At 39.6% G+C, this 13,978-nt stretch overlaps 1 protein-coding gene across 1 annotated transcript in view; it reads right to left on the reverse strand.

The window, feature by feature from the left end:
* LOC140922266 (uncharacterized) overlaps positions 1–13,978 on the reverse strand; it is a 39,065-nt gene that overhangs the window by 20,156 nt on the left and 4,931 nt on the right. Inside the window, exons 7-24 of the mRNA XM_073372266.1 lie at positions 13,676–13,829; positions 12,802–12,936; positions 12,303–12,439; positions 11,768–11,960; positions 11,108–11,260; positions 10,188–10,313; positions 9,894–10,007; positions 8,675–9,229; positions 8,108–8,215; positions 7,492–7,614; positions 6,560–7,096; positions 6,233–6,322; positions 5,632–5,748; positions 5,421–5,537; positions 4,211–4,774; positions 3,633–3,746; positions 3,195–3,314; positions 2,164–2,724 (exon numbers count right to left, since the gene is read on the reverse strand). Of these exons, the coding sequence (XP_073228367.1) occupies positions 2,164–2,724; positions 3,195–3,314; positions 3,633–3,746; positions 4,211–4,774; positions 5,421–5,537; positions 5,632–5,748; positions 6,233–6,322; positions 6,560–7,096; positions 7,492–7,614; positions 8,108–8,215; positions 8,675–9,229; positions 9,894–10,007; positions 10,188–10,313; positions 11,108–11,260; positions 11,768–11,960; positions 12,303–12,439; positions 12,802–12,936; positions 13,676–13,829 (4,018 nt within the window). The remainder of the gene's footprint in view (positions 1–2,163; positions 2,725–3,194; positions 3,315–3,632; positions 3,747–4,210; positions 4,775–5,420; positions 5,538–5,631; positions 5,749–6,232; positions 6,323–6,559; positions 7,097–7,491; positions 7,615–8,107; positions 8,216–8,674; positions 9,230–9,893; positions 10,008–10,187; positions 10,314–11,107; positions 11,261–11,767; positions 11,961–12,302; positions 12,440–12,801; positions 12,937–13,675; positions 13,830–13,978) is intronic.

The raw sequence follows: 13,978 nt of genomic DNA on the forward strand, positions 1-13,978 counted from the left end.
TGTCTTCCATTAGCAAATAGGGTGTTGCTGACGACTTTGAGTGCTGCCGTAATATTTAGCAAGGGTTGGTTTAGGTAGGCAATATCGTCAATTGCTGTTAAAACCGCAGATAAGCTGTAGTTATCCGTGAAATTAAAGCTAACACGTACATCTCTGGCATAGACGGCACAAGCTACATTGGATTGGTCTTGCGAAATGTTGAAGGAAGAAAGAACCGTTTTTGCGAAGAGCTGAGTTTGTCCAAATCCCTCTCTGGTTATGAATGTTGAACCATCAAACAGGATCCCAAGGTCAAACACATGGCTTGTTATTTCTTAAAAAAAAAAAAAAGAGAGACAGACAGAGACAGACAGACAGACAGACAGAGGGGTGATAGTGTTTGTCTTTAAGGTGGTAAATTTTACTGTACCATATTTGATAATATTTTATTGAACGTCCTAATATACTTTTTGTTAGCCATCAGAGATGGTATTATTGGAGGTTTTTACGTCAATAGTCCCGATGATTGAAGTCTGGAATCAACAAGAAATGTGAATTCTGACCTTTGCTGTATTCAGTTTATTCAGTTATATTTTCAGCTTGCTTTACAGCCGGCGTTGCCGGCGGTATTGTTTTTGCGTTGTGACAGTTTTGGCGGCGAAGGCTCGAGAAAACTGGAAAGCGTCACCTCTCCATTCTTCGCAAGGCTTCTCAGCTCCTCTGCCAAACGACCCCGCCGGCTACGCATGCTACTGACTTTCATAATTAGCTCCTTGTTAAAAGTATCACTGTCAGTTGGTATGTGATTGTCAGTGGCAGATTCACGGGAGGGTCCCGGGGGGCCCATCCCCCCCTTTTTTTTAGACCAAAATTTGGCTCGAAGGGCCAAAAAAACTGTTTTTTGAGGCCGGACTCCCCCCTTATCTCAGGGTCTCGATGACCACCTTTATCTGAAGGTCTGGATCTGCCACTGATTGTACAGTTCTTAGAACTCTACGTCTCGGAATTTTTTGTTAATAATTAAAGGAAAGAAGCAGAAGTAGGCTAAAGGCATAGTACTGAACTAAGTATCTCCATGGTTACCAATTAAATAGTATTTAACTGTGGCCTCTACCTATATGGCAATGTTTTCCTGTAAACATGGGCTGGCAGTTGCATTCATAACTTCCAAATGTGTTCACGCAGCTGACAGCGTTATTGGTGCATGGATAGTTAAAGCATTCATCGACATCTGCAAGATGATAAAACATCTATCATTATTACTTGTTTGCAAGTTAGCAATCTCTGATTGAGATCATACTATTTAAACCTTAACCATCGCAATTTGAAATGCTTTTAAACGGCTGATCACTTCTAGCCTTGATGCAAGTTTCTCTCTACTGTATGGTCCGGCATCGCACTTCAATTGTCTTGAGTTGGACATACACTGTACATTGCAATTACACAACGTGAGTTTAATGTGATGGGGTTAATGAACATATATGACTCATTCTATTCTTTCTAAATCGCTATATATCATTTCTCCCGTCTTACCGAGTTGGCATGTCTTTCCTGTTAATCCTGGTGGACATTGGCATCGGAATTCACGACCATACTCTGCATGGCAAGTTCCTTGATTCTTACATGGTGAAGGATCACAAGGATTGGCGCCTGGAATATTTTCAACATTTAATAAGAAAATACCTAATGATGCGAATATGTACAGGTACATCGTATTTGGTGCTTTAAAATATGATTAAAGTGGAAATCTTCCGCACGAGGCGAGGGAGAGAATACGAAGAATTGACAATTTTTCATGCTTATTATCTGTTTAACAATCAAATGAGACATTTGTAAGTACGTCAAAAAATGTTTATCCAGTCCCCGGCGCTGCTTACACAAGCCTCTTCCGACAAAAAATCTTGACGGTCAGAGCAATACAAAATTTGCTGAGTTAAAACCGAGGCACATTTCGCGCGTTCTCAAGATATTATATGGTGAAATGACGTAAGAGTGAAATGATAGTTTCTAAGCTTCTTTCTTACTAAAAACGCCCAAAATAGTAAAATACAAGCATTCCTTGTACACCGTTAAAATAACGTATCTGCTTCTTATCGTTGGCTCTGTGAAACAAACTTTAGACATCCTTTTAGCATTTTTATGAGCCGAACCTTCCTGTCAGTATAGTAAGAACAAAAAGATTACCTCTGCAAACACTTTCAACCAAAGACCCTACAAGATTGTTAAGGGAAGTGAATGACAAATTGAAGACGTTGCCCTTGCTCGGGACAGACGCTATAACAGCTAACTCATCATAGTCAGCGGAACCTACTCCGACGGAAATGACGTGGACTCCATTGTCCCGGATGAGTTTAGATGGCAATGTCACATTGTCCTGAGATCGGCCGTCAGTCAGAACAATGAGAATTGCTGGCAGCCTCTCCCGGACAGTTGAGAAGAGGTCCAACCTTATGCGATTCAGTGCCTCTCCCGTGTAAGTGTTTCCGGAGTCATAGGGTATGTTTTGAGTCGCTTCAACGAGGGACTCCGAGGAAGAAAAGGCAGTGAAGTTGAATCTGATTTTGAAGTTTCCTTGACTGGAATAGGTGGCGATGCCAATTCTTGTGTCATTTTCGCCAACTACAACGGACTTGATGAATCCTTTAATGTAGTCTTTGATTCTTTGGAAGTTGTGTTTATCGGCGTTATTAATACTGCCAGAGCTGTCTATCAGAAAGCCGACGTCCATCTTTGTATGGTTACATTCTAAGCAGTGGAAAAGAGGAAACATTTGTCAGGGATATGCTCACATGTTGGCAAAATATCTCAAAAGTGTAAAGACAAGGAAAGCTTAATTACTAATGCTAGACAACTGTGTCTGTTAAACGTTTTGTTGTTTTTGCAACCTCAAGCCGACTTCGCCTTGTTCCCAGGCCTCATTTGTCCACGAGGCCTTTGCATTTCAGAGCACGTCGCCGCCCGTTCATCCCGGAAACATCACAGAAATGCATTGACAGAGAGGGCCTGGAAGACGGCGTACAGAGACTAGGAAAAGGCTAACTGATTCCTCTGAGCTTGTTGCAGTACCGTTAAGTTATCAAGTTGGAAAGCAAGGGAAAAAACCTAGCAAGCAATTTACACTAAGGTAACTAAAGGTAATGATGAATAACTCCCGGGGATTAGTACTTGAAACATTTCTTTTAATGAAGAGGTATACAGAAGGAGATTGCACTTACGTATGCTGCAGCTGCTATCGTATCTATGATTAGTGCAAAGACACGCTGAGCCGCGCGGAAAATTGTGGCATACTTTGTTATCTGCACACTGAGTAATATTAAGTGAACATTCATCGACATCTACAAAAGTGATGAGAGAGAGAAGCTTGATAAACGCAATTGTGGATAATAATATAATTAAGTAAGGCCATATTCAAACAGTATTAACCTCACTGACTGTCGTAACAGGATAGGACTAACAAGGCTTTAATTCATCAAGTTTTTGAAAATGCCTAAAAGGAAACCTATAGGAAGTTAGTAGATAACTTGTCGTATGATGTTTAATTTAAGAAGGGTTTATAAAATCAAAATTCAACTCTTAAGTAAAAGAAACCTTTTGCAAACAGTGCAGCACAGTAAACTGATAAAAAGTAACAGCAAATAGTAAATAGTACCTACCAACTGAACAATTTTTTCCAGTCCATTGCTCTGTACAGTTGCATCGAAAATCGTCCGCTTCGTTCGTGCAGTTCCCACCATTTTCACAGGGTCTGGCAGAACAGAAGTCAGTCGCTGTTGAAAAAGAAACAACAACCTTCAAAACAGATTTCAATTTTACAAAAATCGAAATTCTTATTTGTCCCCACTCACACCGGGCATATTTTGGTCCTCCAGGACTGCATTTCAGAAATATCGAAGTCTCGGCCAAGTTTTGTCTTACTTGAGGAATTGGCGACTGTGACGTCATATAACATGGATAAGTTCGCCGTCCTTAATGGGCGCAAAAAAATTCTTTATTTGTGCCCACGCACACCAGGCTTATTTTGGTCCTCCAGGACTGCATTTTAGAAATATCGAAGTCTAGGCCAAGTTTTGTCTTACTCGAGGAATTGACGACTGTGACGTTATATAGCGTGGATAAGTTCGCCGTTCTTAATGGGCGCAAAAAATTATTTGAATAAATAATTGCTTTTGATTTATCAACTATTTGAGAAGGTATAGTCGCTGCGAACGACGACTTGAAAGACATGACTTACCAAAACAAATCTGTTCAAAAAGTGGCTCAACAATGGTTTCCAGACCTCTAAAGGCGACATCAAAGACATGCGTATTGTCTGGATCAGTGGCCATCTCATTTAACTCTGGTCTGTAGAAGCAGCAACCGACTCCAATGCTTATAATGGTCACTCCCATGTCACGGAGCTTTTTAGCAGGTGTAGAAACACTGTCTTGTGACAATCCATCAGTTACAACTATTACAATGTTCGTTAACTGACTTCTACCGCCAAGATTTGTAAGAATGCTATTTCGGATCACATCAAGGCCCTGGCCAGTCCTGGTCCCTCCACCCGGATAAGGCATACCTTGTATGGCGTTCAATACTTCTTCTTTAGTATAAAATGTATTTAACCGGTGAATAATTGCAAAGCGGTCCCAAAAGAGCACTGTTGCAACGTTTATCAGGTCTCTACCAACTTCAAAATTGTTGATTAGAGCTTTGATGAAATCCTTTGAGCGTTGGAAATTTCCACGTCCCTGGAATTCTATGCTTCCTGATCCGTCAACTAGAAACACCACGTTGAATTTCTTGGTTGAACAAGCTAGAGGAAACAAAAGTGGTTACTAAACGTAAGGAAGGCCATTTTAGTTGTACACGTAACTTTTGTAGTTGCGGAAAGATTAATTATAAGCCTGAAAGAAACTCAAGCGTGATCTAGACTCTCTACGATACCGCTGCAGCCCTCTGTCAACTGAGCTAACAAGCCAACTGGAAGGTGGTCATTGAGTTTGTTTGTTATAAATTTAATCCTATGAAAGGAAGGAGATGCATGAAGTAATGAACGTATGAAAATTATTAGAACTACCAGATGAAGATTTTTTATAACGAATCAACGTAACCAAATGACAAGCTTTCGGTTGGTTTGTTTTCTCCATTCATTCCTAGTTGATTCAGATGCCGAACCTTAATTTTTTGCACTTTAACTCAATGAAATACATTCGCCTCATGAACATTTTGACGTAGTAAACGGGCCTGTTATTAAACAAAAACATCAATCTATCAAATCAGCTTCGCAGCAAAAATAAGTGGTACTTGAAGCCTAATATCGGTTAATGCAGAATAAATTTAGCTGAGAATTGAAAACGTACACTTAATCAGAATCAAAGTCAGGCGCAATCATAGTAGCTATCCTTATTTTAGGCGTATAAACAAAATTTGCCATTGCTAAGAAATTTAATTAGACTTACACACTTCACAGAACTTCCCAGAAAACGTTTCAGGACAATCGCATTTAAATCTTCCTAAAAGATCTGTGCACTGTCCTCCGTTTCTGCATGGTGCTGAGTCACATTCATTTACGAAATCTGAAGGGAACAGACAATACCATTATTAGAAAATGACAAAAAATCAACTTCACGGCTAAAACATGCATTCCTCTGTTTGCCTGACGGCACTTACCTTCGGTGCAGTTTTGTCCTCCAATACCAGGGGGACAGGTACAATTAAAGCTATTATCCGTTACCGCACAGGTCCCGCCATTATTGCAAGGATTGGTAGGATTACACGCATCTACGGCTGCAAAAAGTAATTAAAAAATGTCTTTACATTGGCCTATAAACAGGTCTTATCAGTTTTAGATCAGTGGCGGGGCGATGATCCCCAATAAAACGTTGTGAAAATTAATGCTTTCGCAACAGAGTCTTCCCCGAATAATGGGTCATTTACAATCTATTTAATCTATAATCTATTTATAGAACTATCTTCTAACGGCATCCGCGCATCCCGCAGGGTCTGAAGTGGGAGTAATACCGCACTAGCTATTGCCTCATTTGTATACTAAGACCAACTTAGTGCTAAGAGTAACTGAACTAGCTGAAGTGGCTTTGATGTGCTAGATAATCGGCATAATGCATTGGCTGTCAAATAGTTTCCAAGCTCAAGGCAAACAGCCTAATAAACTTTTTCCGTGAAGAACTTAACTCATTTTCATCATTTTATATGTTGTTTTCTTTTAGATGCTGTTTTTTGTTGTTTGCTTTCTTAGACGTCATTTACTTACGTGGAATACATCTAAATCCTCCATTTTCTCCGTAGATATTTTGGCACGTATGAAGTGCAGGACAATCGGCATGAGAACAAGGATCTGAAGCTAAAGAAATTAAAAAATACAGATGTTAAGAAAGCAGTAGCATGTTAAATTGACAGTTTGAGTAATAAGACATAAAGGGGGGCAGCTAGAAGGATTATTTAATATTTCTAGTGATATCTGCCTAAACCAGCTAGCAGAATACTGAGGTCGTAGGGGTACTGGGGCATCATGAATGCAAAGACTCAGCTTTTGAACTCATGCGTGTCACAACTCTTTTCGGAGTTTGGTATATCTCACCTTTACAAATTGCTTCTCTAGCTATGCTGACAGAATGCTTCAATGAAGAAAACTCCGTAGTAACTATATGATCAATGTCTGTTTTCGAGACAAACAGTGACACTTGTACCATACTATAACCAGCACCCGTAAAGACAATGGCAACGATGGTCACCCCTCTCTTCTTTAAATCTGTTGCAGGTGGAGCGGGGTCGTCATGTGACTTTCCTGATATCATGGCCACTGTAATCCCTGGCTTTGATGCAGTAAACAAATGAGATATTTCTTGTGCCTTCTCGAATGCCTTTCCCAAGTTTTTAAGATGATCCAATGAGTAATTAGCATCTCGTAGCGTTTGGGCAAATTCCGAGAAGTTGGAAGCCTGACCTGGTGTGATGATTATCTCTGCCTCTGTTGCGTAAGAGATAACGGCGATGTGGTTGAAATTGATTGTAGAGGCTACAGAGATGATGAACTCAATTTGACGTTTTAGGTTGTCGCTTCCAACATCCCTCGCCGTATCCACAAGAAAAAGCACTGTGAAGTTTTTGTCGCAATCTGGATGAAATATTTAAAAGCAAATTTTTTTATTGCATATAAAACCATAAATCTTACATAGCTCATTCTGAGAGGGACAGTATACATCTACGCATGAAAGCCTAAGCCTCACTTGATGTTAACTAATTGTTTGTAAAAAGCTTTAACTTTACATAACTACACAAACCCTTTCTAGTGCTAGCTTTATGTCTCTTAATCGTCCTCTTTTGAAGCAGGGGCACTATTTGGCAGACAGCCACCAAAGTTCTGGCGTGTAAAACTGTCCTAAAATCACTGAAAACAAAACCTGTTCTAAGTGGCCAGTGATCAGTGAGTCACTTGTTGTCCGTTCCGGAGATTGGCCGTTTAAGACCACTCGACTGTATTGATATATAAAATCTGAAAAGGAGAGTTACCTTTGGTACAATTTGCACCGTACAGGGACGTGTTAGCACATGTACACTCATATCCGCCAAATGTTTCGGTACATGCTTTTCCAGGCGTGCAGCTTACGTTGGGGTTTTGACATTCCTTTACATCTTTAAAAAGAGAAAGACACTATTATTGAATGTTCCTGTTTTTATATTATATCCATATTTCAGTTGACTGGAATCACAAACGGCTAAAGAATCATAACCATTATTGGTTTGAGATTGCTACATTTCTGAAGGGTTAAAAATCGTAAATAATTGCAGGTACACCTAGCCTGAGAAAACAGCCGACATTTGGCGACGCTACCACTGGTAGCTTGCAAAATGACGTCTGGCAAACGAGCTCAGAAATTCCATACCGGTGACGCGTCACTACCCAGATCTTGGTAATGCTTCTGATTGGTGGATCCGCGTGGGAAATTTGATTGAAACAATCAGAAGCACTACCCAGATCTGGATATGGAACCAGTGGTAGCGTCGCCAAATGTCGGCTGTTTTCTCGGGCTGGGGCACGACTTGTGGGCAGTGGGGAAACGTTTGATTTCCGATTACGATTACTAGTCAGGTTTCCAGTCCTTTACCTTTGACGAGTGTTACTAACCCTTAGAACACGTTGGCCCCTGAAAACCTTCTGTGCAAGTACAGTTTAAGCCTCCATTCGTGCAGATTCCACCAAAGCGACAGGGATTGTCACAGCAATTGTCGATATCTTTTAAGTAAAGACACAAAGAAAACATTACACACTTGCAAGAAGTGGAAGTAAAATTGATAAAAATATGATTTTAACAAAAAAAAAATGATTTTAACGATAATGATGATTAGGAATACAAGGACGATGATGACGACGATGATGATGACGATTATGTTGAAGATGATGATGATAATGATGATAATGATGATGATGATGATGATGATGATGATGATGATGATGATGATGATGATGATGATGATGATGATGATGATGATGATAACTTTTATGAACTCCTAATGGAGAATAAAAAAGGTTAATTTCAGGGATAATTCGGAAAGATCGATCAAGGAGTAGCAACCGCCCTTAGCCTTCTTTGAATGCTTTTTTTCTTAATTTTATGAAATCAAATTGCTCTTATCACTACATAGCTTAGTTTATTTTTTAGTTGTTAAAGCAAATACAAAATTATATAGTTACCCAAACAAATTTGTCCTCTAACATCATCGGCTACGTTTTGGAGTTTGTCGAATTCAGTTGGGAAAACTCTTTCCTGTTTATCCCCCGCTATCCTCTGCAACTGAGACAGCTCATAATTTTTGCCGATCCCAACAACGTAGACAAATACCGACGACAGTAAACCAACCGGCTCAATGACATCATCCGTAGATACTCCATCTGTGACTAACACTAACACCTGGCTAACATTGGCTCTTATGACACTATCGTTGAAAAACCCTGTGGCAGCAAGGTTGAGGGCTTGACCAGTGAATGTACCACCACCTGGATATGTTGTATTGTTAATTGCCTCTACTGTTCTATTTAAGCTTGAGTACCAGTCAAGATTGAAGGCTAGGGTTGAGGTTGTGGAATAAACGATCAGCCCAACGCGGGTTTCGTTGTTCGAGACATTGAATGAGTGTGTTAGTTTTGTTACAAAGTCTTTAATCTTCTGAAAGTTAGTTTTGCCGTAAAACTGGATGCTTGCAGAACCATCAATGGCGAAACCAACTTCAAGCTCGCTGAAATGGGCATCTAAAGATGAAAAAAACAAAAACATTCGTCAACGGTTGCGAAAAATCAGGATTTGTCAGTGAAAGAGGATAAATTATTGTTATTTTAGTTATTATGCAGTTGACACTCTTATAATATTTTGTCACAGAGAACCACTGCCCCTCAAAGAAAGGCACTAAACTGTGCATCTGCAAAGAACCATGCGCAGAAAATTTCCATTTTTTTCCTTTCTATTCTGCACCAGCAGGTCATGGTCCGTACGTTGCCTGCTACCTGTAGTGACGCAATAGACGATCGGTAGACCAATCAAAACTTTACAATAATGACTTGAAGAATTATGAGTAATGGGAAACAATTTTATCGTAACTCTAAAGCTTCGCTAGCTCAAACGATCAAGTCAAAATTTTCGTAACTGACCCTGCTATTCCATAACTGTTTTTTATCGGTTAGAATTGTCCTTCACAAAATTTATGGTGGGATAGCCAAAAACGGCCAAAACAACTAACAGAAAATTATGACGTTGGCTGTACTTATTTTACAAGAGGACGTCATGACTCAGAAATCTTACACTTCTGAACAAAGACCGGACCACTTGATGTCGCTATCAACAGCCACAAGTTTACGCGGTTCAGATGTCTCAGAAGTCCTTAAGTATATATATACACCGTACGGCTTTTTTCCTTACCTAAATGACAGTTCTTTCCTGTGTATCCATAATTACATTCGCATCTGTAATCACCGTCAGTGTTAATGCATGTCCCTCCGTTTTGACAGAGACTGTTATAACATTCGTCAAAATCTAGAAAGAAAAAGCTAGGTTTTAACAGATAAGAAAACTGTTATATGTATTCTTATATATATAGTAGCAGCTAAGACGGTCACCAGCTTTGACTTAATGTTCCCATCTTGCATAAATGAACGTATGAACTTGGACATGATTTGTTTGCCAGATGAGAAAAAATAAAGGAATTTCACTCACCGTCTTCACAGTTATTACCGATAAACTTTTCAGTGCATATACATTGATATCTCCAGGTAATCAGGTCCTCTACGCAGGTACCTCCATTGAAGCAGGGCTTTGTGTAACAAGGATTGCTAAAGCCGACTGAAATTACGAACGTAGAATGATGTTAGCTCTCGTTTTGATGACTTGGCTGATTGCAGCAGAAGAAAGGGATAAGTATAAGGTTATATTTAAAAAGGCAAGGAAATGATAAAAAAATTTCATTTGATTCCTTAAGAAATAGATTGATAGCAAAACTCCTTCCCAGGGTTTTCTCGTCTTCCGGCAATATGGCGGCGGCAGGAAAGAGGGTCTTCTCTCCTTCTGCCGCCATACTAGAAAACGAGAAGATCCTGGGGAAGAGGTTGCTACCGCCGAAGTTATATAAAATATTTTACTTAGATAGCAACGGAATCGCACTAAACTCGGTACAGTGTGGAAGGGAATTGGAACAGCTGAAAGGAAACGAAAAGTGGCAAAATTTGTTGAGAAAAATTTCACGGACAAAATCTTGGGGAGTGGCACCAATCCATTCTCCGTCTCTACAGTCAATGAAACAAGACGATACTACAGTTTTTTTAATTACTGCCTCTTTCTGGAAACGGAACCCCTCTATCTTCGTCCTCATCCCAGCAACGCAAAATTCGAGGCCCTTGCAGGGCAATGATGGCCGTACCCTCATTTCTCAACATGAAGCTCGTCAAGAGTAACGCACTTATATTAGTCTTACCAAACGGTGTGGTCAATATACCGGAACTATTTAGGTTTCTGGGAAACTGCCCACCTACCCCTCCCCTAAGCCAACATTATCACTTACTTCTCACTTAGGGCAAACTGTTGGCTTAGGGGAGGGGTAGGTGGGCAGTTTCCCAGAAACATAAAGTGATCCAATATACCTTGGCAGTTATCCCATAGCTGGTCTTTGTCGAAGTTATCAGTTGTGGCGCACCATGCTTGGTTGTGGTCCTCTCGGATGCATGAATAGATTTCCATCCCTTTATACAGGAATGGAAAAACACAACATTTCTCCCTGATAGTTCCGACGCACCCTGCAAAATCAAAGGAAACTTTACGGGTTTAGGCTTATGAATGTTTTGGTATCAAGTATAATCGAGAGATTAAGATTCACGTTTACCGCAAACGGCAAAAGTCAGACTCAAGTTGAGAATTTCTCATAATAGAAAATAAGCAGATAAAAACAGTCCCGAAAGATTACTTTGGTTAAAACTGGTATAAAACTACTAAATTTTGTGTAGAAGCAATAAAGAGGTAAACGGAAAATAAGGAGAAAACTCGGTCACGTGGTACAAATTCACGTCGGCCGTTTGGCGTAAACGTGAATCTTAATCTCTCTAATCTGTTCTTTTTCCTATGAGCTATACTTGTTAAATAAACAAATAAATAAATAAATAAATAAATAAATAAAATAAGATAAAACCTTGAAAAACCTTACGTCAGTCTAGGAAGAAAATCAGTTTCGAATGAGACAAATAGAGCGCTCCTCCTTTCTTTTTTGCTGTCTTTCCCATCTATTACGTAAATACGAAGTATCTTACCCTTTGAAATAGGCTCTCCATTTGCAGTAGTTGTGACACAGCCTTCAAAGTTTGTTCTTATGCAGTAGCCGTCGTTGGTGTTCAATATGGGATACTTTGGTTCGAAAATGACTGAGTTCACAAGACGAGGCGGGATAAATGTATACTGGCGAACGACGTCACCATCGCCGCTCCTGTTTGCAAACTTAAAAAGCTAAGAAGACCAAAGGCAAAAAGAGAAAGACAAAACGAATTAGAAGAAGAAGATAAAATAGACTCAAAATTTAATCGTGATAATACAGACTTTTCTATAATGATGACGATGATGATATTGATGATACTCATAAAAATCAAATATTGTTATCATAGAAAATGCAAACTTCACCTTAATGAGAACAACAATCCGCCAATATTAAAATTGTTATGACCACTATTATCATTGTGCGCTTTTCTCGATAGAGGTGAATAAACGCTGAAATGTATGAATGATATTCTGTCGGTGGATACCATCGAATTTTTCCAACTTTCTTTCATTAATCCTTGACTGTTGATTTACCTGGCACGAACTTCCCGAGGTGCTAAAGTCAAGAAAGGTGATTCCGTTTCTGCTGTAACTTAAACATAAAGTGTGAGGTCTTTCGCTTGGATCATCGGATCCTTGAAACTGCAGTGCGGATACGTTAAAGGGTGATCCTGCAAAAAAGGGCAAATTTATGTATTGTTCGACAATGAACCTATAATAAGACGTTTTATGAATTGTACTTTGGCTTTCAAGACCTGATTTCTCTTAATGATGTCAATTCTCGCGAACACAGGAAACTTTACAGTTAAAAGATGATGCATGAATGTGAAAAAGAAATACTCAAACAGTTTCTTAAGTGAACAGGTTTTTGCAGGGACAAAGTAACCTGGTTTGGCAATCTATCTCTTAGTACACGTCAAGGGTAACGTCAAGGTTCATTCTCACCCCTACGTAGTAGAAATGACAAGTAACGCGCTCCTTTTAATTCCCGTATAATTATAAACAATTAAATACGACAATAAAATGCAGTTACCAAGATTCACAGTCAAGAATGGATCAAGATCAGATGCGGCGGGACACCATAACGTATTTGAATCCACCAAGGGGAGCTGATATGGGCGATTACTTGAATATGTTACCACATGCATGGACTGTCGTAAAATTGATGCTGTAACGGACAGATAGAGCACACGCATTGGTTAATTTTATACGTGAAAATCACTTATCTCACATTTTTATTGCACGCCTTGTTAGGAATTATGTACGTATAGACGGGGTGCCCGCAAAATCGAAATCCATATCACCTGCTCGCTTAATAACTTTTTTTCTCTCAAGAAGTATATTGAGGTAACATTAACACTCTCTTAACGACATCCGTATATTGTTTTCCTTATTGCTTTCCCTCCAAAACCACCACCGCCACATTTCTTTTTGCTTCCTTCCACCACCACCACCACCACTACCACAACCACATTTCTATTGCTTTTCCTCCACAAACACCACCACCACCACCACCACTACCACCACATTTCTGTTGTTTTTCGTCCACAAACACTACCACCACCACTATCTCCACCTTTCTATTACTTCCCCTCTACAGAAACCACCAACGCAAGAATTTTTTTGTTGCATTCCCTTCACTACCACAAACCACACACATCTTTTGCTTTCCCACCACCAACAAATCCACCACCACATTTCTATTTCTCTCCACCCATGAGCTCTCTTCACCACCACCGCCACTAACCATTTCTATTGTTTTCCCTCCTCCCAAAGGAACTATTTTTCTTTTAAAGGTACGGTCTTATTGTTGCACCTTTACCGTAATGGAAGCCCCTTTCCTCGGTTTTTTATCACGTTACATGAAGCCAAGATCATCACTGACATACATTGCCCCAATGACTTACATGCCATGCTGTCAAGTATGTCGATCTTGAGGCAGGAACCGTTTCCACTTAGAGGACCACGTGGGGAAATTTTTAAATACTGAGTTGAAACAGGCGGTTGAATTGTTATCGTGAGATTATTAGCATAAGCTGGAGACGTCCATGGAATATCAACCTGAAAATGAATAAGTATTTTCGATTCCTTTCAAAATAGTTACTCCGTACATGGATTGCAGGATTTAAAAACATTTTTTTCTTGGTTAATTACAGTCGAATCTGTCAAATAAAAGGTGAACGATGAGAAATTTAAATACTGGACAAGAT

The sequence above is a fragment of the Porites lutea genome, chromosome 13 (genome assembly GCF_958299795.1).
Source record: "Porites lutea chromosome 13, jaPorLute2.1, whole genome shotgun sequence".
Classification (NCBI taxonomy): domain Eukaryota; kingdom Metazoa; phylum Cnidaria; class Anthozoa; order Scleractinia; family Poritidae; genus Porites; species Porites lutea.